Source organism: Trachurus trachurus (genome assembly GCF_905171665.1).
Source record: "Trachurus trachurus genome assembly, chromosome: 22".
Lineage (NCBI taxonomy): Eukaryota > Metazoa > Chordata > Actinopteri > Carangiformes > Carangidae > Trachurus > Trachurus trachurus.
In genome coordinates, this window is record NC_139907.1 from 9,405,113 (window position 1) to 9,431,106 (window position 25,994).

At 41.3% G+C, this 25,994-nt stretch overlaps 1 protein-coding gene across 3 annotated transcripts; it reads left to right on the forward strand.

The window, feature by feature from the left end:
* Positions 1-25,994, forward strand: dtnbb (dystrobrevin, beta b; the record flags this gene model as incomplete). 3 transcript variants are annotated; one of them, XM_083997814.1, is made up of 18 exons in its annotated part: positions 1-67; positions 353-433; positions 538-751; positions 2,627-2,712; positions 2,988-3,142; positions 3,232-3,337; positions 4,073-4,239; positions 6,843-6,967; positions 13,500-13,574; positions 17,964-18,054; positions 19,393-19,481; positions 20,508-20,621; positions 22,456-22,552; positions 22,928-22,948; positions 24,305-24,464; positions 24,719-24,808; positions 25,043-25,096; positions 25,881-25,994. In XM_083997814.1, 18 exons carry the CDS (start codon positions 1-3, stop codon positions 25,904-25,906), a joined length of 1,818 nt encoding a protein of 605 aa, XP_083853940.1. The 3 variants fall into 3 exon arrangements, with proteins under 3 accessions (XP_083853940.1, XP_083853941.1, XP_083853942.1); XM_083997815.1 differs by lacking the exon at positions 13,500-13,574; XM_083997816.1 differs by lacking the exons at positions 22,928-22,948; positions 25,043-25,096; positions 25,881-25,994 and having other exon boundaries at positions 24,719-24,813.

A 25,994-nucleotide genomic window follows, 5' to 3' on the forward strand; every position in this document is an offset into this window, starting at 1 on the left:
ATGATCGAGGAAGGCAGTAAACGAGGCAAGGCCATGGTGGAGAAGAGACAGCTCTTCATGGAAATGAGTGAGTGGAGTCAACTGAGAGAAATCTCTTTTCACTATTCACAGTCAGCACCGGCTCATGTAATTCTCTGACTGGCTTGAAGTTGCACAGGAGATGCGTGGTCCCTCACACGTACATTGTAATTCCTCCCACACAGAGGCAGCGATAGTGTTTCAATGTGCCTTCAGTAAAGCCCGGTTGTGTTTGTAAGGTGTTTCATTTTGTTTTATTGCGTTCAAGCACTCATCTGAGAGCATTTAGTGTGAAATATATTGAGATTTTCTGTGTGTGTTTGTTTTCTTTTAGGAGCTCAAAACTTCGATGTTATCAGACTGTCGACTTACCGGACTGCCTGCAAGCTCCGGTTTGTGCAGAAGAGATGCAACCGTAAGAGCATGTAGATTCTTCCCCTGTTTCCAGCTGTTATGACACCGTGTAACCAATAGAAACGTTTCCCCCCCGAATTGATCGCAGTCCCCTCCTCTTCACAGTTCATCTGGTGGATGTCTGGAACATGATCGAAGCCTTTCGTGACAATGGGCTCAACACATTAGACCACAATGCTGAGATCAATGTGTCGCGGCTGGAGACTATCCTGTCTTCCATCTACTACCAGCTCAACAAGCGGCTGCCCACCACTCACCAGATCAATGTGGAACAGTCCATCGGGCTGCTGCTGAACTTCATGGTGGCCACCTATGACAGGTATGAGGCTCTGTAGGTGCTGATTGTCAGAATCACTTTTTTTTCCCCCATGTTGTTTGGGTAAAGTTGGCGCAGAAACCACATCAAACTTACTGAGGGTTGAATGTTGACACAAACCATAGAAGCCCAAATCCAGTGGCTTTTTCAACCTGTCATTACTCACCGCAGTAATCTCCACTGTTGCCCACAGTCGTTGCTGTTACTGTTGTAAAAAGTTACTTACTTTAAACCTCACACTAAAAACTGTGCAAACAAACGCGGGCAATTTGATCACATGCATGCATTTGAGTCCCAGAGCCCCAGAGCAAAGTGATTTTCTGCAGTTCAAGGAGATTTCTTTCAACTAATTAATTCTTTATCAAACAAAAATACCCCCAAATAATATGTGGCAGTGACTATCTGCTGCGCTCCCTTGTCTTAACATCCACCAACCCGAATATCCTTGAGGCTTGGGCTGTTTGGTCGGACAAAAACAAGTTGTCACCTCAGATTCTGTTTCCCCTATAATCAGTGTCAAATTGCCTTTTTCCCTCTTCTTGGGAAAAATAGGAAATTGCAGGCCTGTAAAATACAGCTCCAGTGTTTTATTTGAAAAAAAAAAAAAAAAAAACATGGGTCTAAATGCTGTTTCCAATCTCTCTTTCCACTGCCAGAGATTAAATTCTGGTGAAGTACTGAATTTGTCTATGATATTTTATTGGCTCATACATTGTCAATTTTAAATAATAAATACTGTCCATGTGGTAATTTAAATTGTAGACCTCAGAGGTTGCTAAAACCTCCACATGGACACTTCCAATAGTAGCTACAGCCTGTTAAATCGCCTGGTGTTGGAATGAATTCAGATCTTTTGGCTGTTTCCATCATACCACAGATAGAAAAAGCACTCAGCTCAAGTTTCCTTGGTGATGCTTTACTGTATATCCGTCCTCTTAATGCGTGCACTGCGCTCAAGGCCCGAGACACTGTGCATCCCGGAGCTCCGAGGTTTATTACTGACAGTAAAGCTCTCTCTCATTATTGCACCCCGTGCGCTCGGATTGATTGGCCGCCTGCCCTGTCCATTCATAGATCCCATTCACTGAGGTCATCCTGGTCCTGCTCCGTTATTATTCATGCTGCCGTATCTCTGGGAAACTTTGTGGAAATGACTGACTGTGATCACAGGAAGTGGTTTCACTATCTTGTCCCTGAGGTCCAAACTGAATTAGGCAGAAGAGCTTTCATGTACCTCTGCTCGGAAGCCAGAGCTAAATGAATCTGAAATGAAAGAGCTGCTCTCTCTTGGCAAGTTGAAAAGATTTTAAAGGGTCTTGAGGCAGACTGATAATGACCCGAATATCACATATTAAAACGTGATTTAAGGATCAGTTCATGATTTTTGACATTTCAGGCCCCAATGGACACAACTAATATGTTTCACTCATAAGCTGCTCACTGCAAATTGCTGTATGTTATATTTATCATAGTACAAATGTACTTCACAACTTTTAAATGTTTGATCTCGGCATTAATCACATTTTAGTTGAATGTTCTGCACAAAAGGGTATACAATAAAATTTGAAAATTAAGCATACTGTTCACTTTAACATAATTTTTTATGTAAATGTTCATAAATGTGAAATATTTCTCTGTTAATATTTATCAAAGCAAACACTTGTCACTTAAGGCAAAGTGACAATAATACAATGGAGAATGTACTGTAATACATAGTTAACATTAGTTAAAGCCAAAGTCACATAAAGACAAAGTGAGGCTGTAGCAGCAAAACTCCTGAATGTCAGGGGAATTTATTGCATCTAAATTTTCTTTTCTTTCTTCTTTCAAACGTCACTTATAGCCAACTAATGAAGTGTATTTTCTTTCTCCATGCAGTGAAAGCCATGGGAAGTTGACAGTTTTCTCAATGAAAGCAATGCTGGCAACAATGTGTGGAGGGAAAATTGTGGACAAACTACGTTGTAAGTACATATTTGACAACCTTATGTAACCTAACACCTCAGAAGCGTAAATTGATTTCCTGGTTAGTTGAAAATGCAGTGTTTTTCCAAGTCAACTCATGTAGTTGCTCATTTTAACCACACAGGGGCACTGTAGGAACACATATACAGTATTTATTTACACTGCATGTATTAACTTATGAACATACACACTGTGGATCAGCACAGAAATATTGGAAAGCCTGTTTGTAGTCTGTTGCTGCTGAGAATAAAGTCTGACAGCTGCTGTCTCTCAGATATTTTCTCGCAGATCTCGGACTCGAGTGGAGTCATGGTGTTTGCGAAGTTTGATCAGTTTCTTCGGGAGGTGCTGAAGCTGCCCACAGCCGTGTTCGAGGGCCCTTCATTTGGCTACACGGAGCACTCGGTGCGGACGTGCTTTCCTCAGCAGGTAGGATATTTAAACTTCTTCTTCTTCTTCTAAATGTTAATAATGATGCATTTCTTGCTGGACTCATGTATGTTTGTGTTTGTATCTAGAAGAAGATCATGCTGAACACATTTTTGGATGTGTTGATGGCAGATCCTCCTCCTCAGTGTCTCGTGTGGCTGCCACTCATGCACCGACTGGCTAATGTTGAAAATGGTAAGTTCTGGTCTGGATGTGGGCTCATTAGTAGAAGAGGAACTCAACTGAACTGTTGAACATTGAAGTTCTTCATTTAACTCCACTTTATTTGAAATTGACATTGTCCAATGACATGAAATGAACCGTGTTTCCCAACTAGTTTAACATTTACAACCAAGTGTGACCTAATAAAATTGACAGAAGGGACAAAGAAATAATTCAAAGAAACAGAAATTGTCATTTAGTAGAAAAATACCTAGATTGGTTTGAAATTAATTTTTATATGGTGGTATAAACTACTAACAGGGAGTCAAAATGGATTCACTATAAAAATTGAATGTAACAGATAAATTGTTGAAACATTCACAGCGGCTTCCACAGAAGAGCTTCAACAAAGTGACTCAAAGAAAAAGTTAAAATGATCTAATCTTTCATGACAGATGTTGTTGTGATAAAGGGAGACTTTATCTTCTTCTTAACTTTATCTGCTCTGTGTGTATTTTTAATAGAAGTATTCAGTCTTTATCTTAAATAAGTAAGTAAGAACCATTCTTACAGTGTAAAAATAGTCCATTAGAGGGAAAGAGTATAAAAAAACTTATGCTACAGGATTATTTGTGTCATTTTCTTGACTTTTTTTTGGACAAGCTAATCACACACAAGCCAAAAAGTGAAGGAACCTCTGGTTTAATGTTTAAAAATTAGCTGTATCTTATTAGTTGATCATGTTTGTTGTCGTTTCTCTCCGCTCAGTCTTCCATCCGGTGGAATGTTCATATTGCCGGAGCGAGAGCATGATGGGTTTCCGGTATCGGTGCCAACAGTGCCATGGCTACCAGCTTTGTCAGAGCTGCTTCTGGCGTGGACATGCCAATGGTCCCCATAGCAACCAGCACCAGATGAAGGAGCACTCATCTTGGGTAAGACAAAAAATCCTGATCACTTTCGGTTTTTGTTTCTTTCTAAACAACTCAAAAGTCAATATCTCTCCATGAGAATGATTTTACAACATAGCGGACTATTCAACCGTCCTCCTACATTTCCTGTCCTCTCAGAGCAATCCAAGAGAGATTTTATGGGGTATTAGTCATTTTGGCAAATTAAATTGTATTGATTGAATCCGCTGTGTTGCTGCATTCCCCCGAAGCTTGATCATTCTGTTATAAATCGAAACAAGGAAAGTCATATGCACTGAATCCCAAATCCAATTCCCTTCCCACTCGTTTTTTTTGTACAGAGGAGAATGACTGGTTATAAAGCCTCGGGACTGGAAAGACTTGCCCGAGTGCATAAAAAAACAAAAATGTCTGAAATATATGAAAACATGACGACATTTATCACGAAGGTTAGGTTTAATCTGTTCTGGATGTTTTCGTGACAAATTGGTGTAATTCAAATGTCTATGAAACACATCTGTGACATTGTTCACCATGTCATCTGGTTACCAGCTCTTAAAACCATCTGCAGTTTTTGGTTTTAAACATTTGGCAGCGTTTTCAATTCACCTCTGTTCTGATTATGCGGCTGTACTACAGGCCACAGAAACTGTGACTGCTCATTTAGGAGCCCAGCGCTGTGTCACTTCCTATCTGCAACCAAGTTCACTATATTTGTATGCACTGTGTGGGCAAAGCAATTTTATTTCTCTTGCACATTTCACATCACATTAAAATTCATACATGTATAGAAGAATATAATAAATAAAATGTTTAATATAAATGCATCACGGACACATTTGCAGTTTATTCGCGTCTCCCTAAGATTTCGCTCTCGTTTCTACCTTGTTGGCTCAACACATTTTGCCCCTTCACCGCTGTAAAATTAGTTGAATTGTGGTAACTGAATTGAATCGAGTAGCTGTCAGTTTCAATCAGCTCTTAAATAATACTGTGTGCTTGGAAGCAAAACTGTAATCTAAGAATAGAAAATCATTCTTTTTTATCAATACTGGGTGTCCATTAGTCCATAATGATCTCTACAGGTACCTTCAAATAGGAAACTACCTGTGATTGAACATACTAAATATAGCCAATGGGCTTAGATGTCACGTTTTTGATCAGATCCTTAACAATCAACCTGGTGTAAAGGGTTCTGTGACTTTCTATCATGATATCTACTGATAATCTAAAAGTAGTCTGGGAACAGGAAGTCCACAGGAATGTGCCGCAGGAACTATGGCAGGAAATTCTTAACAGGACACACTGTTTTTTTTTCCCTTTCTTTTTTTCCCTTTAATTTAATGCCAGACACCCCTGAATTCAATTCAAAGTTGTGTATAGAACCTGTTATTGCAAATCCAGGCTCTCTGCCTTTATCCTGGGGATGTTGCCTCTTTGTGAGAAACGTAAACAGGAAGTAAGTAGGTACACTCACTCACAGGCTTTGGTCCTGCTTAAAACTTGAAACTCTTTTGCTCACATGTTTGATTACCTGTCAAAAGCTTTAAAAAAAATAGTAGCTGATTTCTCTCTACTGTGGCTCACTTTCAGCCAAACAGTGAATTTTGCAGAAACCCTATTTTGCATGAGTCAAAGAACTGATAAAAGTGCCTCCCCACCTCAATATACACCTATCAACAAGGGGAAATATTTGGCAACCCCTTCTTGACAGATGGGAGTGGATCGGCCCCCGGAGACTTGAGATAGTGTCACTTGCACACTTTCTTCTATTCAAATAAAAATGTTCATGTCGTCGGTGTTCTTGTTTTGTTATGTTTAGCATATTTTAAGAATGTCTTTTCGTCCACAGGGGAAGAAATGTTTGCACAGTGGACATGGTTTTGAAGGAATTTCCCTCTTTATCGTGTAAAAGCATTTGAAAACAATGCTGTCTTATGCATATATATTTGCATATATATGAGATGTTTCCCCTGAAAACAAATCCCGCATGGAACTTGATTTCTTGCTCATTTTATGTATTTGCTATTTTTTCCTAAATGGTGGAACATGCAACACTGATCATCCAGCCTTAAGCACACGCCAGATTTGATGATATCAGATTTAATCAGTGAGTCCAAATGAAATGTTGCGAAAGACAAAAATATCACTCACCAAAAACTAAAATGAGTGATGGTATCATTTGGTTTTTAGTATTTAGTTTTATTCAGTATTTAGAAGCACAGTAACTTACATTTATTGGACACTTGTCCGTTATATTGTCAGTGCAAGTTTTTAACCCTTATACAAACAAATCTGCAATAGCAAACATTTTCCCCGTGAGTCCCATGTGACATGAATGCAGCATAATGGCCAAACTGCATTACAGATTTAAGGCTGTAGGGCAGTTTGGATTACAGCCGCCAACAAAGCTGCCTGTGAAGTAGCAGATACAGGCCTTTCCTGAGTGTGCACAAACTGCTGCTGCTGATCCACACTTTTGACACAGTAAACAAACTGTTGACCTAGTTATGTAAATGGCTTCTGAAGCGGCTTAAATCTGTTTCTGCTACTCCAACACGATGACGGCAGCGGATACAACAAGACAAGGTGACAATAATTTGTTTTCCCCCTGCCCCTCCTCACAGAAGTCTCCAGCCAAAAAGCTGAGCCACGCAATCAGTAAATCTCTCGGCTGCGTCCCCATCGGAGAGCCGCCGCATCCTGTGTTCCCCGAGCAGGCTGAGAGACCACAGGAGCTCACCCACACTGTGTAAGTGTCATTCCCTTTTGACAAGACATTCGTTACCACTCGTTGTGTCATTAATGAGGGATACCCGACCGATCTGTTGATTAACGGCACAGCAAGGCCCAGTGTGCTCATGATCTATAGTCTGTTCTCGTCATGTAACTGCCTCCATCTTTTCCATTTCGCTCTCTTTCTACATGACTGATAGAGTCCCAGCTAATATGTCAAGCCTCTGATTATTTGCTAACTTGGAAATGCTGATATACTACGCTAGTCTCAGAGGCTTCGGCCGTTAACAGCACAGTCGTCCTCATCAGTCTGTTGGCAATGAAACGGGGGGGGGGGACGATGGTATAAATCTCACACTCTGGGCTTTGAAGCTCCTCGAAGTCATTATAGGAAATGCATTATATTCTGCTGCTGTCTTAAACCCTGCACATTCATTTACATTTCAGTTGAAAAATGGTACGATTTCCATAATCAATTCCACCACAGAGATGCAGCCGCAGTAGTCCACATCGCTGAGGCCACTTCATATTTTTCACATCATTGTCACACTGAAACTTTGACGCTTTCGGCCTCCACCAAGACACAGTCTGATGAGGTTTCAGATTTAAAAAAAAAAGTGATCTATGGAAATCTCTCAACTTTCTCGTTGGAGTTTCAACATCTCTCATGACACATTTCATAACAAAATCCTGCTCCATATTCCAGGCACGAGCATAAATCTAAAGCTGTCTGTATATGCTCTTGCTGGTGGCAAGTGTCAGTGAGTAATTGATCGTGAGCTACATCATGGGGGCTGGGGGAGTGGGGGCGGAGGGGGTTAGTATAGCTCAGTGAATGCCAAGAGAAATAGATGCAACGTTAATACATCAGTATGATTTTACTGCGTGATATACCATCATCTTTAAATCAGTTCTCATATTCAGGCTCAGCCCAGTGGCAGGAGGGGTTTTTCTGCATTGTGCCCAAACTTATGCATTTAAGATGAAGTTCACATTTGCATAAATTTACAATTCATCACAACGTGGAGAATCTGCTGTCAACCCGGATGTTTTCTTTCCCCCGACCGAGAGATGAGGCGATTGGATTAGCCCGCATGGTATAGGCCGTCTAGCATGAAATTACATCACACAAGTAGATTAATATTGATTAAAATAAAATTTGTGGCTAAAACTATTTTTGGATTATGTCTCTCCACAAGCAGTAATCCCTGTCGTTTTTTCTTTTTTTTTTTACGATGTTGATTATTTCAGATGATGGAGGACCAAAGAATATTGACTTTGGTCCATTTGGGGGTCCTGGTTATATTGGATTTTGTTGCACAAAGGCCTTTCATTGTAATTCATTTTCTCTGAATGATTTTTCCATGAAAGATTCAGTTTGAATATTTTTTTTAAAGACAGATGTGTAAGTTTTGCAGCGGTGGAAAATGACTATGTACTTTTGCACAAGCAGGGCCTATTCCACATATCTGAAATACTTGTACTTTCCTGAGTGTTTTCATTTTTTAGCACTACATACTTCTGGTCCTTTACATCTCAGATTATTCTTTGGACTTCAAAACATTTATCTGGCAGGTAGAAGTACAAGTTGCTTTCAAATTTAGATTTTGTCTTATATAATACAGTTTTAGCACTTTTATCACCCAGATTTTCTCCTCCTGTTTATTTAACAGACAATATATTTCTCTGTGAAATCTAAATGGACTTCTATGGTAGAAATTCCAGGAATTTCTTGTCGTCTTGTTCTCCTTTAAGACTTTAATGGACAAAGTGCATTGTCATGCTCTCGCAAATGGCATTTCCAGGGTGGTGGCAGTGTGTGTGTGCTCACTGACTTTTAGGATAATGGATGTGACTGTTGACCCCTGAGACTTGTTTGTAGGTCCCTCTGTCTCCATTGTTATGTCTAATGCAGGGATGGTATCTACCAAAAATCTCTTTATTTGACCATGGAAAAATATGACTTTTGCTGTCCCAGAAACATTCATTCATTTATTTGCGTGTGGTAATTACGTAGCCCCTCGTATCAAACATGCAATGAAAATATCTGTTTAACATGTAGAAACCTTTCTAAAATATGTAGTATTCATCAGCAACTGGCACCCTCAATTGTGGTTCTATGCAGTATTTAATGGTGAGAATGACATACCTATAAATAATTTTCAAAGAATGTGTGTCTGCAGCAAAATACACAAAATACACATATGGATACAGATTTCATTTGGATCAGAATATGACACATTATATGAGATTTTAACATTTAGTAGATCTTACCTGTTCAGTATGAAGCTTCAACCGATGGTTGGTTGTCTTAGTTTATCCTAAACATGAAACAGTTCACACAAAATCCACCTACAAGCACCTTAAAAGCAGACAAATTAGCATATTGTATCTCATTTGTCTACCTATAGAAAAACAAAAAAATTACAATCTACAGTACGCAAGCATTGATTAAAATATCAGCACCAAATATGTTAAATATGTACAGCAGTTTACTCGCATGTCTAGAAGAAATAAGGACTTTGTGTTACATGGCTATGTAGGAAAAGTGCTCTATAAATAAAGTTTGATTTGATTTGATTTGATTTGAAATGAAGTAATCATGCTAAGCAACTAGCCTCTGCCTGTGACTTTCCAATAGCGACTCAATGCAGCCTCCAGTCTGCCCTGAAAGCATACCACAAACAAAACTACAGTAAATGTATACTATAATGTATTTATACAGTTAATTAAATTAACTATCTAACTAACCTATATCATGGTAATAAGAGGTGCTAGAAAGTAGAAAGTAATGCTATATCATGCTAATTTGTTGCTGCTTGTAGCTTCCTATTTGATTTATGAGAGAGGCTTTGACCTTCTCATCTAACTCTCAGCTATAAAGCAAACGTTTCCCAAAAAGCTGAACTGCTTCTTTAACTCAAATTGTAAATCTTCTGCACTCTACACAGCCATAAGGTAGAAGAACTGGCACTAATGGAATAATTCCCATTTGTTAACACTCGATTTCAGAGAAATTATGGGTGAATACTGTAATTATCTGCCTACCGTTCCCATGTTGATTTGCCTGCTGGCTGCAGAAATCTTCCCTCAAACTGGATCTCTCAGATAATTAGTCACAGGGAAACTGCCAAACCTCCAATTCTACTCTACTTTGACTCTATTTTATTGATGATACACAACACAGAGAGAAATGTGTTGTTGTTATTCTTAAACCAGCCAGTTGCCAATCCTGATGAATGTTGTCTGCGGAGAGGTGTTATTTCATGTTGCACACCAGGAGACATCCATCAGCGTGGTCTCTCAAGTGTGTGTGTGTGTGTGTGTGTGTGTGTGTGTGTGTGTGTGTGTGTGTGTGTGTGTGTGTGTGTGTGTGTGTATGTATCTGCGAGGACCGACTAAGTGCCTGTGAGTGAGTAATAATGGCAGAATCGGGGTAGGGCGTCAGGTTTGATCAAAACTCCAAAATCGAACAGACATGAGTCTCCTCGATGACCAGCCCCTCGCGTCGTCGTCTTCAGACAAAGTGCAGCTATTCTGATGCTGTTTTGAAATATTTACTGGCATCTGAAAGCAAAGACTAACAGCAAACTGAGCTGTGAATTTTTCCCCCTCCACTCAAACTGTCAGTGAGATTCTTGGGGATTTGTGTTTGGGAGAGGAGTTATAGGTTTGGGATGCACCGTCTGTCTCAGGAACTTTAAATCTATGATACGCCTTCTTACCTTCAGACTTAGCAGCGCTTCTGCCAAAAGACTTAAAGCATGGAAATAGTCTAAACGTCGAAAAAACATAGGCATCTCACCTTACTTTGCATTAATGTGGAACACACATACTTGAGCGTCTGATTCTCGGTGCCATGTTTAATATTTAGCAACTGATTTTCCACCCTCTATATAATCCCGCAGAAATCCCCTAACATTTTAAAATGCCTTCCTCTGTTTTACATCTTTTTTATTCTGCGGGTCAATGCAAATTCCATCAATGTCATCAAAATGGGAGAGGGCAGGCATGTAATTCACTTTTCTGTGAGCGTGATCCATTGGGTTTTTATGGCCAAGGTACTGACAGCCTCGCAGGGAAATAGGAGCGCCGTTGCCAGCAGGAGAGGATGCTTCGTGTTTGGGTATTATTTTTAGCCGGCTGAGGGCGATTGAAGGCAGCCATGCATCCGTCGTTGTCAGAAATAAGGTGAATGTGTGTGTGCAAGTGTGTATGTGTGTGTGTATGAAGCACCACCAGACTTAATTTTCTCCCTGAACCTCTGCCAGCTGCCAAGTGCAAGGAAAGGGTGCCACATTGTCATTTGCTGCACACAGGTAGAACGAGGCTTAGCGCATTGCAGACTTTGATCTTGTAGTTCCCTAAATGTTATGTCAACTCACTCCTGTTTGACCTCCAGGACACCGTCTGCATATCTGTGCGTGGAGCTGTGTGTCCTTAATCAACATCTCTTCTAGCCCGACAGCCACGGGGCTGCAGATGCGAACGAGTTAGAATGAATCCAATCTTTTTTAGAGGGAATTGAAATACGGCTACTCAGAGGCTTTTACGTAAGAAGAAGCGCTTTTTTATTGCACCCTTCTGCGTAAAAAGGACTGATGATTATTTATAGACGGATAGCTGAGAAGAGCTTTGACTTATGTGACTATCTGAAGGTAATGGGGGAAGAGTTCAGACACAGTATGGAAATGCAATGACGGTATAGACTGTCGAGGCCGTTTTACTGCATGTTTATCTCCTGCAGGGGTGAGAGTGGATATGTGCTTCTTCTTTCTTTTTTTTAAATCTTCATAGAGGTTGCAATTGAGGCATTTCGAGCAAATGTCATTTCCCTAATTTCCAGTGAGTGTGATAGCGAGAGGTGAAAGGACAGAGTCAGAGCAGAGAGCTTCTGAGAGATCGAGAGGAGGAGAGATAGAGAGAGAGAGAGGAGAAAGTGTGTGTGTATGTGTGTGTGAGACGGAGAGAGAGAGAGAGAGAGAGAGAGAGAGAGAGAAAATCTACGTCGTCATAGAGTCACATGACTCGCCGAGTTTCCTTGGAGACAGCAGCAGTATAGTACATTGAGATGCTCGCCTGCTCAGTTGAGGGCAGGTTAGGCATCTGGCAACAGCAGCAGTTGGATGTATTTTGCCAGCCAGGCAGGTGCTTTCTCTCCTCACAGAGGTAAGTGTGATGGCTCGGGTCTCGCCTTCTGTCTGGAGCTCAGCTTCAGGGGGGAGATTACTGTCACATAATGAGCATTAAATGAGAGGCAAACATTTTTACTTCTCTGCTTCAGAGGGAGACTACAGGGCAACATGTGCAGCTTTGAGTGATGACAGTTGCTTTCTCCGTCGTCTCTCTCTTATTGCATGAAACATGAGAATAAGCAGGGTTGTGTTTGTGCTAATTGCCGTCGAAACTAAAAAATTGGGGCTGATGAATTACTCATGTTGGACCGTCCGTGGTTTTCTTTTGGATCTGTTAGGCTAGTCCTGAGGGAAATTTGAATGCAGCATGTCTTTTAAAAAAAGAACATGTTAACCCCCTGGAGCACCCAGATTAACAAAAGAAGTGTGTTACTTTACTTTGTGAACAAATTATTTGAGAACAATTAGTGATGCAGGGGATCTGTTTTGTTTTTAGCGGTACAGTAATATTCAGAAAAGACAATGTACGCTGTTGAGGCACTTTGTGACATTGTAGAAAGAGAGAAAGGCTCAGTGCTTCATGCTGATAATTGTATTCTGCACAATGTGGATATAAATAGTTTGATTTGGCAAAAAGAAAAGAAATGCTGATTGGACAAATAAGCATTATAAGCTGTTCAGTGCTTTGCCTTTTATGTGATAATGAGAGCTTTAAATAAAACAGTTTGTTACAATAGGGATCGGAGCTGATAATTACAGGGAGACACTGTGTGTGCAAGATCGAGGAGATGCAACTACAGAGACATGGAAATCAAGTGCCGTCGTGAGTGGCTGCTATTTTCTGTGGCGGATGAAGTGTGAAGCTGAGAGCACCTGAGATGTGCAGGGAGATATTTTGATCCGTTAATGAGACTCTGTGGTCCGGGGCTGCATCGAGCTTCGTCGGAGGCCACTGATTCAGCCGCCAGATGGACCCCATCGCTTTGTTTACTCCCACAAATTACCTCCCACAATGTCACCTTTCCTGGTTTTTGTTTTTTTTCCGCAGACTTCCAGTTTAATTAGATTTTCTTGTTGGCTGTTGTTGCTTTTTGCTCATGTTAATTAGGTTTAAGCTAATAGCCTAAAAACATCTAAATTGCCATTCTCCCAGAAAAGTTAATTATTTTGCAAGAATTCTAAGTTAACTCGTGTACAACATGTTGCCCGCCTCGTGCACGGCGCTCAGTGGTTTGTTGTCATCTCAACCTGCCTCCCTTCTCACCCTCCTTTGTGAAGTTGGATTAAATTGAAGTCAGGATCGCTGATTTATGAATATTAATAAAATGCAAATAGCCTCTCTTCCATTCCCTGGTGACAAGCACCACAGGCCTCTGCAGTGTAGCATTAAAGACCTCTAATCTTGTCTTTTAGTCAGCCGAAACCAGTGGCCAACAACATGAACGACACAATGCTCATGTCCTCTGGGGCACCTACTCCCACCAAAAGGTAAGCACCCACCCACCCCATATACCCCCTTAAGGCATGATGTCTTTTTTTTTTGGAAGATATTTATTCCACAGAGTCAGGCCAACGCTTGTCATTATTACTACCCCTAAAATGTCAGTTTAAGCTACGCACGCACAAACAAAATAAGTCGCTTTAATCACACAGAGCCAAGCCTGTGCTCAGAATAGGTGACATTCTCTCTCATCAGTGGCAATAACAAGAATAGCGCAACAAATCAGACTACAGATGTTATTTGTTCCCTCACACTTGACACACATATTTTCTTTTCTTTCTTTTTTTTTTTTTACATCTGAGCAGCGTGCCCTTGTGAGTGTATTTTTAGAGGAAAATTTGTTACGCTGTCATGAAGGGTATGCGAGCACTCCTACTTAAAGGGCTGATTTGACAAATAGATTATGATAGAATTGGAGCCTTATCGTGTAAGCAGATAGCAGGCGAGGGCCCCGTGAAAGCAGCCCTAATTGTCCTCTCATTCGAGAAAACCCTCTCAGTTAAAGGCCACCTCTGTTATTATTTACTCAGAGTGGTAATGAAGCATTGTGATTATATGAATTCGATAATGGAGAGCGCTCTGAGGGGAGCTGTAATGTATCTGCACTATGTCCTGCAAGGTCTCTGTGCTGGCTGGGTGAATTTTTTGTCTTTTGTGTAAAGTATCTTTCTCTGGCATCGTTCCACCAATTTGTGTTTGCAAGAAGGGCCTGCTCGGGGACTCGGGACTGCCCACAACACATTAGAAGGGAAGAGACATCACTGCCCGCTGTAGACAAATAATAGATGTCTGACCAGCCACCCTGTTTAAGATCATGGTCTTTGTTTGAAATCCCAAACAAAGGCTTTTGGCAGAGAATTCAGAGAAGAGATGGAATGGCTGTTTTTTCCACTTGTGCTCCTCTGGGCAGGGTTATCATACAGTACACCAAGGACCCCGGCAGCCGAAGGGCAGCGTGCACACTGCAAAAAATGTCCATTGCAGTAGGAATGATTCTTCAAATGTTTAGCTTTAATCGTGAAACTCATGCCAAAAGGGTCGAGGTCACGGCGCCATTATTCCCTTAACGCCACCGTGCAAGAAATCAACGTCCCATTTTGAAGAAAGTGCAATCATCTAACGTCGCTGGAAGATTTCCTTGTCTGCATTCAGAAAAAATTAGATGCTAACAATCAATACCAGATTAAGTTTCTCGCGGAGATGAGCATTTTGTGCAGTGCAGCGTTGTCTCCGAGGGCTCACAGGATCAAGATTAGAGCGCTTTTGAGGCGAGCTGACAAGATAGGGACACCCGAGGCGGTAAACGATGCCTTGTGTCCAAAACCCTGTGGAGGTCAGCGGACGACATCACGTGTTGCAGCATGTACAAGTAGAAGGCGGCGCTCTCCAGAGGTTTGTTTCACTGTGGCAGTAATGAAGAAGCCTGATAACCTTTGTCTTGACATTTTGCTCTGTGAGTCAGAGCAGCTTTGGGAAGATGTCATGCACTGAGGATGCTGTTGCCTTAAGGAGGGAGGGGAGGGGGGGCATAACAACTACAAAGCTGCCATATTTAGGGCAGAAATTGCGCATTAAGCCACCGTGACGTCTCCAAAATAGGTTGTGTTGAGCGTCAGCGTGGATACCGGTAGATAAGGTGTTGAATGAGGAGGGAAGAAGGAGCAGGTTTCACTCTGGTTTGGGTTTTGCAGGGGAACAGAAGGCCAGATGCCACCGGGCTCTGTCTGTGTCACAGTTGGTTTGTGAATATTAATCTATTGTTATAATCAGCCTGCACTGGCCTGCATGCTTTCTCATGAAGAGGGGGGGGGCTATGAGTCAAAGATGCCACTGCTGAATAATGCAAAGCTCCTTGTGACTCTGCCTCATTTCAAGAGCCTCAAACTGAAAAGCAGCACCGCCGCTATCTTTGTTTGTTTACCCTTTCAAATTCTACTTTTTTTTCTTTTTTTTATAAGAGAAAGAATCACAAAACACATTCATGACTGTGTGTGTGTGTGTGTTTGTGTGTGTCAGCGCTGAGTTGAAACCGAATGCACTCTGTTTGAAAAATAGTGTGTGTGTTGTGCTTCCAGCCTCCATCACAGTCTGCGCTCTGATACTGTCTGCTCTGCTGACATGGCATCTGTTCCCTCCCACCTTGTTCACGCACACAGACAATCGCTCACCATGAGCCCCCCACCCGCCCCACCCCAAGGGGTGAACCGGCACCACGGTATTTATTACCTGTTATTCATGCAGAACCACGGCAGCAGAGGAGCAAATTTTATGCTTTTTAAAAAGAGAAAATGCTGTCTTCAGCTTGATGAGGTAGAGAGTGGTTTTCAGGCAGCAGAGCATCATGTAACCGGTAGCTGAGACGCAGAAACTGTATTTAGATCTGCTGAATTGGACCATTATGTTTTTATTGGTTAAGTTACAAGATTCAAAACAAATGAATTATTTGTCACTTTGGAAATATTGTTATGAACTAGTCTGATTACACTTTTCTGGTGTTTTATTGAAGTTTTGTTATGATATAGATAACAAGATGTAGCCTAAATAACCTCAGTGTAGTTCTACATCTCCTCTCTGAGGATTCTTTAGTAACAACAGGTTGGTGAGCCAATCACAAGAGAGGGGGATCTGAGTGTGTCTTCTGATTGGCTGACTGTTTTTTTTTTTGAGTGATTGGATAAAAATAAAGCAGATTTCAGGTTAAAGAAAAGCAAAAGAAACAGAGAAACTATGTCCTTCAAGTTTGATGGGCCCAGGTGGGACATGGGTGAGAGTGGTGGCTGCTTTGTTGTTTGTGACATCACAAAGTTACAGGAGGTCTTGGCTTGATATAAGGCTCATGTTTTGAATGTGTGGACTGAGCACTTTGATGATATACAAATTTTTTTAGATAAAAAATACATGGACATCTCACCTTATACGGGTAATATTGGTCCTTTAATAGCACCACAAACCTTCACCTCTCTGGATGATCTGTTGCCTCTTAAAGTTTTGACCTTTTAGTTGAAGTGTCATAAGTTTGGTGAGGACACAGAGTTTCAGAGCAACGTGTACCCACTTCTAACAAAAATAGGACCCATGCTGTTTGAGATATTGAGTTTGAGTGAGAAAAAAAAGAAATAACACTTCATATGAGAAGCTAAAATAAATAAATAAAATACCTGGGAAAGATGCCACATCTTGGAGGGCTTCAAGGCAGTTCATGCATCTTTGTCCAAAACCTGGCACAGATCTTCATGTAGCCAGGAAACTTCCAGCCAGGAGCAGCTTCGGGACTGATAGCCTGGAGATCCAGACATGTGGTCCAACTCTGAAGGACCGAGAAGGAGAAGGGTCACAGCTTCTCCTCAGCCAACTCGAACAGTTAATGTATGACTTTAAATCCTGCAAGAAAACCTCAGGCTGTGTGTACGCCTCGAGCCCGAGGATGAGGCTGTAAATTATTTAGAAAGTGTTCCATTTAAAAAAAAGGCGTTTTTTTGACATCCTCCTCAAAAACATGCGCTTTGACAGTTCGTGGAGTGATTTCACTTTTTTTCTGGTGCAGATCAACTGAGTTTTCTTGAGTCAGGTGACGTTATCTCGCAAGAAGTCGGGTGATCTGCGGAGTATTTTTAGATACCATCACTAAAATAAGAAAACTCTTGAAACAAGCGAGGAAGGAGCCGGGGCAGCTAAAATTATTCCATCACACTGCAGCTTTTTTTAATCGTTCCTTGAGAAAGATAAGATTTTAATACAAATGTTGATTAAAAGGCTGGTTTGCGGTGTTTTTTCGGGCCTGGGTAATGAACCCTGCGGGGACTGTGGTTGTTGGTGCAGTGTGTTTGAAGCCAGATTGTGTTTAATGATCTTAATCATCTCTCGGTCTCCAGTCAGAGATTTAGATTAGCACCCAGCACCATTTCAGCTTCTCCTTCACTCCTCATTCCAGGCCGCCTGCCGAGACGGGACAGCCTCTGCTCAGTCATCTGTCCACGCCATATGCCACGCCCACCATCATTTTAAAGTCTCATGCCGTATTTGACATTTCCAGTCAGCGGTGAAATGTCCAGAACGGACATTGGCACGGTCACAAAAGCATTTGGCATGCCGCATTCTCTCTTAACCATCTCCGCTCATTGTTATGACCAATTACCTCAGACTGTCCGTCAACATTGGACTCAAAGCCAAGTGTCATAATATTAAGGTCACCTCAATTATAATGTGTTTTTTAATGCAAATTCTTTTACATAATCACTTTGAATGCACAAACTTCTCCTTCTACTCACTTAAGAGCTTTAGACATCAGAGCCAGTGTTGCTTTGTGTGTGTTTATGTGGGTGTATGTGTGTTTGTGTGTGTCTGTGATGTATCTCTCTGTCTATGACTTTGGGCAGTGTCTTGGAGAGTCCCAGCCGGCTAGATGAAGAGCACCGCCTCATCGCTCGCTACGCCGCCCGCCTGGCAGCCGAGGCGGGCAACTCCACAGTGAGTGTCTCACAAAATGCCCTGTGGTGGACTTCAGTCACCCTGCATTACATGTTTAACACTTTGACAAGTTATTGTTATGCATTTTCATTTCATTTGTGGCTGGAGAAGGTTGGACTTTGAGACCACTCACACTTCCAAGTCAAACTGTGCAGCACTCAGCTTTAAAAAGATGAGGAGCGGAGAAGAAGAGGCAACTTGTTTGATGGTTTTAATTCAAACAGGATGAAAAGCAAAAGCATCTGTCATCGGCTTTAAATTTTTAATCCTTTATATATCTATGGTCAACACAGGAACAGCAAATATGTAATAAAACAGCAAACAGCCCTTAAGCAGCTGCTCGATCAGAAGAGAAGAGCATCTGGTGTATTTGTTTGCAGTGTACACAAACAAAATTACAAGATTTCTATCAATAATATCTGAATCTGATTTTATGCTGCACATAAAATGAGCAACAGGACGCAGTGACAGGAGTTGGTTTTCATGCCGAGGAGCTCGACACGTTACATCGCGTCGCATGAACAGCTTCTTCCTCCAGTTCCATCAATCACAGAAATTAAAAAATGATCCACTGTCAAAACGACTGTCCGCAGTCAGCACAAACCACAGGGACAATTAACGCAGCGTTGCACCAGTTACACGACTTCAACGTGAAGCAGCTGCAGCAGGAAATATTGGCTGCAAAGACAATGTAGTGTAATTGATTGATATTGGAGAGATTGAGATTTTGAGATTTAATTACTTTGTTACATATTTGCATACGTGTTTTCCCTGTGAATTATATACCGGTAATCCTAATCTGTTGTGTGTGTTAATGGCAGGCCCTGACAATACCAATAAAATATTAAATACGGAGATTATAACTGAATTTAAATACAATAAGTTCAACCTGAAATAAAATCAAAAATGGAGTTTGTTTTTACAAAAATTTACAAATGACAATTCTAAAGGCCTTTAATTTGGCTTCAAATTTCAAGTACTGTACTGTAACAGTAAATATTTGTAACTAAATAAGTAACATCAAAGTTTTTTTTTAAAGCATCCTTCTTTTTTTTTTGATTGACAACAATAAAAAAAACTTCTAAGGCAGTATTAATGTCGGGTTACTTTGGGTTTAGGCTCAAATTGGATTTTTACTTTGCAGTCTGACTGTAAAGTGGGAGGATAAAGAAAAGCTGTGGTGACCTCAGATGGCTGCGTGTTTATGCAGAGACATAATCAGTCTCCAGCAGGGCGTCATTACTGCTCACTGTGGTCAGAAGGAAGCTGTTGGTGCTCAACTTTTGTTTGCACACTCCTTTTTTTTTAATGCCGCTCTATGATAATTTTGTTTTTCAGCAACAATGTCCTCCAACGGATCTGAGTTTCAACTTCGATGCCAATAAGCAGCAGAGGCAGCTGATCGCAGAGCTGGAGAACAAAAACAGGTACTGTAGAGATAATTTATTTTAGAAACCAGTCAGAGTTTTACTGGCTTTTTATGATGTACATTTACTTAAGTACTCTACCAAGGCTGCAACTGTAGCAGTATATCATATTTCTGCTGCATATCAGAGGGAAGCATTGTTCCTATATCTGACAGCTGTCGCCACTTTGCAGATTCTGCCTGTTAAATACATTAAAATATGATGCACTGCTGCAGAGAAAATATATAGCACCATATAAAATTGTGAGGGGAACAGCTTGACATTTTGAGAAATACACTGATTTGCATTCTTTGCAGCAGTGACAGTAGGAGATTGATCCCACCCTAATATCTTACTGGTAAATATAAGGCTACAGAGAGCAGTCTGTTAACGTAGCTTAGCATTAAGACAGGGGGGGAACAGCTAGCCTAACAAAAATCCCTCTGCCAGTGTCTCTAAGGCTCAATAATTGAAACGGTGTGCATGCCAGACGGATTCTCAGCAGGGATAAGTAACTTCATCATGAGGTTGCCAGGCAACCGGTGCGAATTTCCCAAAATGTTCCTTTAAAATTAATTTGTAGCTCAGCATGCTTCCTACGTGTCAATACATAAATAATAGTAATATCAGCGGAATTGTTTCATTTGTTTAATAAAACCCTCTGAATGCAGGTTTTCTGCATAAATACTGCTACTGTTGATGCTTATTAGAAGCATATTTTTGCAATTATGTTCTTTATTTGAGTAAAATGTTGAACGTAGGACTTGAATGACCTGCTTGTAATTGAGTTTTTTGTTTTTTTTGTTTTTTTAATGCTTTATTGCAGAATTCAAGTTCATATTCCAGCACATATCTTATCAGTCACTGGCACGTTCCTGCAACATTTATGAATTTTTTTTGTGAAAAACATCAAAGGAAAAATGAAAAATAAATGGATAAAAAAAAAAGTAATTGAGTATTTTGACATCAGTGGGTCATTACAGTACTTGTGCCTCTAATTAAAGAATCTCAGTACTTCGTAGTCAACTGTGTGTCTGACTCATTCAGGGAGATCCTGCAGGAGATCCAGCGGCTGCGTTTGGAGCATGAACAGGCGTCTCAGCCGACCCCAGAGAAAGCCCAGCAGAACCCCACACTGCTGACTGAACTGCGGCTGCTCAGGTACTGTATCACCCCCCCACACACACACACACACACCCCACCCTACCCCTCTACACCACACCACACAAGAGCATCTTGATCCCACCGACAGGAAGACAGAACGATATATATTAGGGCAATCAAGTAGTAAAAGCACTGCAGGGCTGGTGTATTTATGTTGGCTGAACTCATTCTTCAAGTAGAAATAATGTCTTCCTAATTCAGAGGGGGTGTTTTTGAATTAGCAGCGTGGACATTTATCATGCTGGCAGGACGCTGAGACCCTTGGGTTCACTTCTTGGAAGAGACTCACCCTGTGAGGACGTGTTACAGCACTTGTTGCCCTCGATGACTCCTCGTTTGTCTTGTCCGCTCTAAATAATGAGTCAGCGCCGAGGTTTAAGGTCAACAGTCGTGACAAAGTAAAACATTTTATATTCATTTTGCCACTTACAACAGGCTAATGTTGGATATATGGTTGTAGTAGATGTATTTGAATGTTTTTCTCAATGTCAACAGCCTCATAGTGACTCTTTGGCATGTTAACAGATTTTTGGGTTAAAAGGAATCTCATTTTATGCATTTGTAGAGAAGCAGAGTAATTCGACAGTGAAATTAATTGCTTTATATCACTGGAGGACACAATTATTCCAGTTATTATTTCTCCCAGTTTAAATTAAAACATATTTGGAAGCAGTATTCAGCTCAGTGAGCCTGTTTGTGATTCAGGCTTCAGACCAGGATGTTATCAAGTGATAACTACTTTATCTCAAACCGTGGACTGTGTTTGGAGCCGGGCTGGACAGCTCTGATATCGCCCTCATTCAGCCTGGAGACACAGAGCAGAGCACAGATGTTTACCGTCTGTAGTATGTTTGCGAGGTTCAGATAGGACGACTACAGCCAGACAGACGATAGGAACTACAATTCTTCAGCTCTTCTTCGAGATGTTTTCTTTTTTTTTAATGCAGTAACACACCATGAACACCAGGGGGTGATGTTATGCCAGAATCGTCTTTATTCTCTAACTCAGATGACCTGGGGGCAGGTTGTTCTCTCCTGGAGGAGCCAAGTGAAGATCACTGCAAAACAAAATATTTATTTCCAGGAATAGATTTGAATTTAATACAATTTAAAGCCAAGCAGCTAGTCTTTCCTCCCCCGTCTACCTGTCATACTGCTATGTATATTTATAAGTGCAAGAATAATACAGTAAATCGTATATCTATTTTCAAACAGCCCAGGTCAGGCTTTTATGTTCATTACTGTATGTTCATTTTCATAAATTGATTATGGTAACCAGTAGGACATCTAGATTCATCCCGCAGCTCAAAAAAACATTTTTATGGTCCGATACATCAAGAATGATGATAAAAGAAGGGGGGGAAGTATAAACCATAACTGTAAAGATGAAAGACTGAAGAGAAATCACTCAAATTGTAGGTTGTACATTTTGCTTTTAGAGGAGCAGGTATGATTTAAATGTCACGTTCACAGTGGTGAGAGAAGCAATGACAGGTGAATGACAATGAATGTACCGTGACAGTGACACTGGTGCAGGTAAAAGGGATATTTTTATACCAGCTCAAAGCATCAGGAGCACAGCGCACAGTGCAGTAAACGATGCACGAATCACATGACTCCACATGGACAGGAAACACATGTACACATGAAATCATTTGCAGACATATGTGGAATAGATTCATCAAACAATCAAAGTACAAAGGTTGTTTTTTTTTGTCCAGTATCATGTCGGTCTTGGCATCAGGCTCACCAAGTAGCACGTCTGCCCTCTGGTTTGTTTTTTTGTGTTTTTTTTAAACGCTGATCCGTCAACTCTCTCCTTCGGCTACAGACACAGGAAGGACGAGCTGGAGAGGCGCATGTCGGCCCTGCAGGAGAGCAGACGGGAGCTGATGGTGCAGCTGGAGGGGCTCATGAGGCTGCTGAAGGTGCGACTTGATCACTTGATCACCTGGAGAGGCGCCTGTATCAGTATTCATCTCCTAAAAGTCACGTGCAGACACCGTAAACGCAGATCTGTTGTTCTCCTCTTTGCATTTTACGGCATTTGTCAGTGTCAGTGTACATCTCACACAGTGTGGGGTTTAGAGCTCAGTGGTAGCATGTTGGATGGGATGAGATGCTGCCATGTTAAATTACTTCAAAACCACGACACTGCAGCAGTCTTAAGTTATGTTAATGTGCCGTATGGTGCATGCAGATATCCCTTTCTTCTTCTCCTTTCACTGCTTTAATTCTGTTGCTCTTACTCGTCTTGCTCTCCCTCTCTCTCTCTTTCTCTGCTTACCTTTGCTGGCTGATAGGATGAGGAGCAGAAGCAGGCTGTAAGTTGCCCCTAATTCAGTTTGCCAGGCTCAATACCTGGCTTTAGTCACAGCACTTAGTTTAATGCCTCTCTACACCCCCCCCTTCACACAGATGTGATTGAGGTTTTTATAATAGATTTTAAGGAGGATGTTGGGAAAGATGATAGGATTCCACCATCTAACTGGGTTATGCTGATCTAGTCCGCTTTGGGCTCCCGCATCACTTCTTCACGAGCAATATTCGAAAGCTATACAACCTACAGACTGTGACACAATCTTTAAAAAAAACCCAGGCTTCTTGTGTCCGCGGTCCAAGCAAGTTGGGAGAACTGTGTTTTTCTTAGCCCGAATGTCATGGACCTGTTCCTTTCATCGGCACTAACAACCTCCCGTCTAATGTGACTGCAGTCTGGCTGGCCATCTGCTGCCTGGCTGCCAGCCATCGACCTGGGCCTTCACAAGTCCCACAGACACACAGAGATCCTTTCTCTGTGAGATATAGCTCTCGACTCAGCACAGGCCCCAGTCGCTCACCCACACATGGCTCTCATTACCCCTCGATGCAGTAAAGGTGCACACTATAGAGAGAGACACAGAGTATAGCCAGCCAGTATAGGATTACCAGATTTTCTTGCCTTCGTACTGTTGTTTTTTGTTTGTTCTCCCAAAAAGGATTAAGATCTTTCGGTCACATCTGTGTGTGTGTTTGTTTTAATAAAGTCACCTTTAAAAGCATAAAGGTCATCTCTTCCGTTAAAGCTGCAATCTGTGACTGCATTGCAGCATCTTGTAGTCAAACGCAGGCCTTCCAGAGCTGGCTGTGTTGATGAAGAGATTAATTGGGTTTAAGTTTTTTTGTTTGTGTATTTGTGTTCCTCTCCATCAAAATCCCAGATTCACTAAAAGGTTTGCATTTCGAGGACAGTCCAGTATGTATTAAAAACACCCAGAAACTAACTAACTAATTTAACTTTGCACTAGTGAGGATAAGCTTGGGAACACTGGTCAAACTCTCTGACACAAATACATAATGTATAAATCTCATACTTCTGATGCTGATCAAAGCTGTGCCAAATTCATGAGCATATTTGAAGACCAGCAACCCTCAAATTATTCTGATACTTTTAAAATATACGCATTATTTTATTAAATATACAGTACGATTTAGTTTCAAGGAGCAGCTGGACGTTACGAAACATGCTTTTCTCATGGCACTACTAAAGCTGACGGATTTAGAGGTAGAACACGGAGTCAATAATGACAAAAAAGAAGCAAACAGGACAAAACATCTCCATCGAAACGTCAGGGAACTCAATTATTTTCAAAATTTGAAGGTTAAACACTTTGCAATAGCTGTATGCTTTTATCTTGCAGTCCCAGTCTGGAGGCTCCCCTCATTCTTCCCCCAGCCACGGCGCAGGCTGCTCCATGCCCATGCCCATACGCTCCACATCGGCTGGGTCCACCCCGACTCACACGCCGCAGGACTGCCTGGCGGGGGTGGGAGGGGACGTCCTGGAGGCCTTTGCTCAGGGTGAGTGTGAACCAGCACCTGAAACAAAGAGCAGTCATCACAAACTGCATGCAAAATGTGTTTTAATTAATTCCTAATAGGTGTGGAACTGAAACTTGTTCTAACAGTAACATTTCTGAATAGTGATCAGCGAAGCGAACATGTGCACTGTGCCTGTTTGTACGTCCATATGGTTGCAATAAAAAAAAAAAAGAGAAAAAAAGCAGAAACTGCATGTGTTTTTAATTTTGTTTTTAACTGTCTCTGTTCCCCAGGTGTACCTAGAAATCTTCGGAATGATCTATTAGTTGCTGCTGATTCAATCACAAACACCATGTCATCTCTGGTGAAAGAGCTCCACTCGGGTTAGTCCATAACACATGTTTTACCATAAGTCTGTTTGACCATCTGGATCATGTTTCCTGGGTTTGAGTCTTTATGAAACTATTTATCTCTCTTTGCATTTTCATCATTCTCACAACGTGCTGCTGATACCGAAACCATCACCTCTGTCTGTGTTTATTGAGTTTTTATGTGGTCACCAAAAAAAAAAAAAAAAAAAAGCATCGTCACTGAAATCTGGGCTTTTGTTTTTATAGTAGATGACGGGCAAGACGACGACGAGACCAACATGAGGAACGGCGGGGACAGAGGTGAGTCAAGGTTAATGCTTATAACAGTAGCGTCCTAACTAGGTCTTTCAAAGCCAATCATACTGCAGTATATCAGACACACACACACACACACACACACACACACACACACACACACACACACACACACACACACACACACGCACACACAGACAAAGCCACTTAAAACAAAATGTGTGTCCATAATTCAGATCAGCCAAAACATAAACACAAAATATTTCCTATCTTTTTTTTTTTTTTTTTTTTTACAACGGAAGCAGACTGAGGAACATAAAGGAGAAACTATGATTAATTGATATTATGTCGAGCGTATTTAACTTAACTACAGCATTGTTGTCCCAAGATAACCAGATAATTAAATATTATTACAGGGAAATGACGGATACGATGAGATAGGAGGATGATTGACTCTTGACCTTGAGATGATGCGATAAAATAAAATTATTGCAATCATGGCCATAAACAAGCTGCCTTCAAGTACATTCATTTTCTGGAACCACAGAGCTAATATTGAGCGCACAAGTGCTTTGTTTTTTTTCTCCATTATTTGGTCAGCAGCAGGAGTGGGCTGCAGAAAAATTATACATAACATCTTAACAGCCAATGATACACATGTGTGGGTCTTTATAATGGGCTGCTGCTGCAACTCTGCATCCAAAAGTAGCAAAGCGACGTGGCACATTGCCATAGAGTCATTTATACTTTTTTTTTTTTTTTTACTAATTGAGCCAGGCTGTGCTGGCTGTCAGCAACACTGAATTTGCTCCGCTGTGTGTGTTTCCAGGCACAATGAGAGTACCGAAGCACTGAGGGAACCAGAGCACCATCCCATCCTGTAAGGACATACGGTCATCAGCTGGGAAGAATCAGTAACAACAACGACTACAACAACAACAAC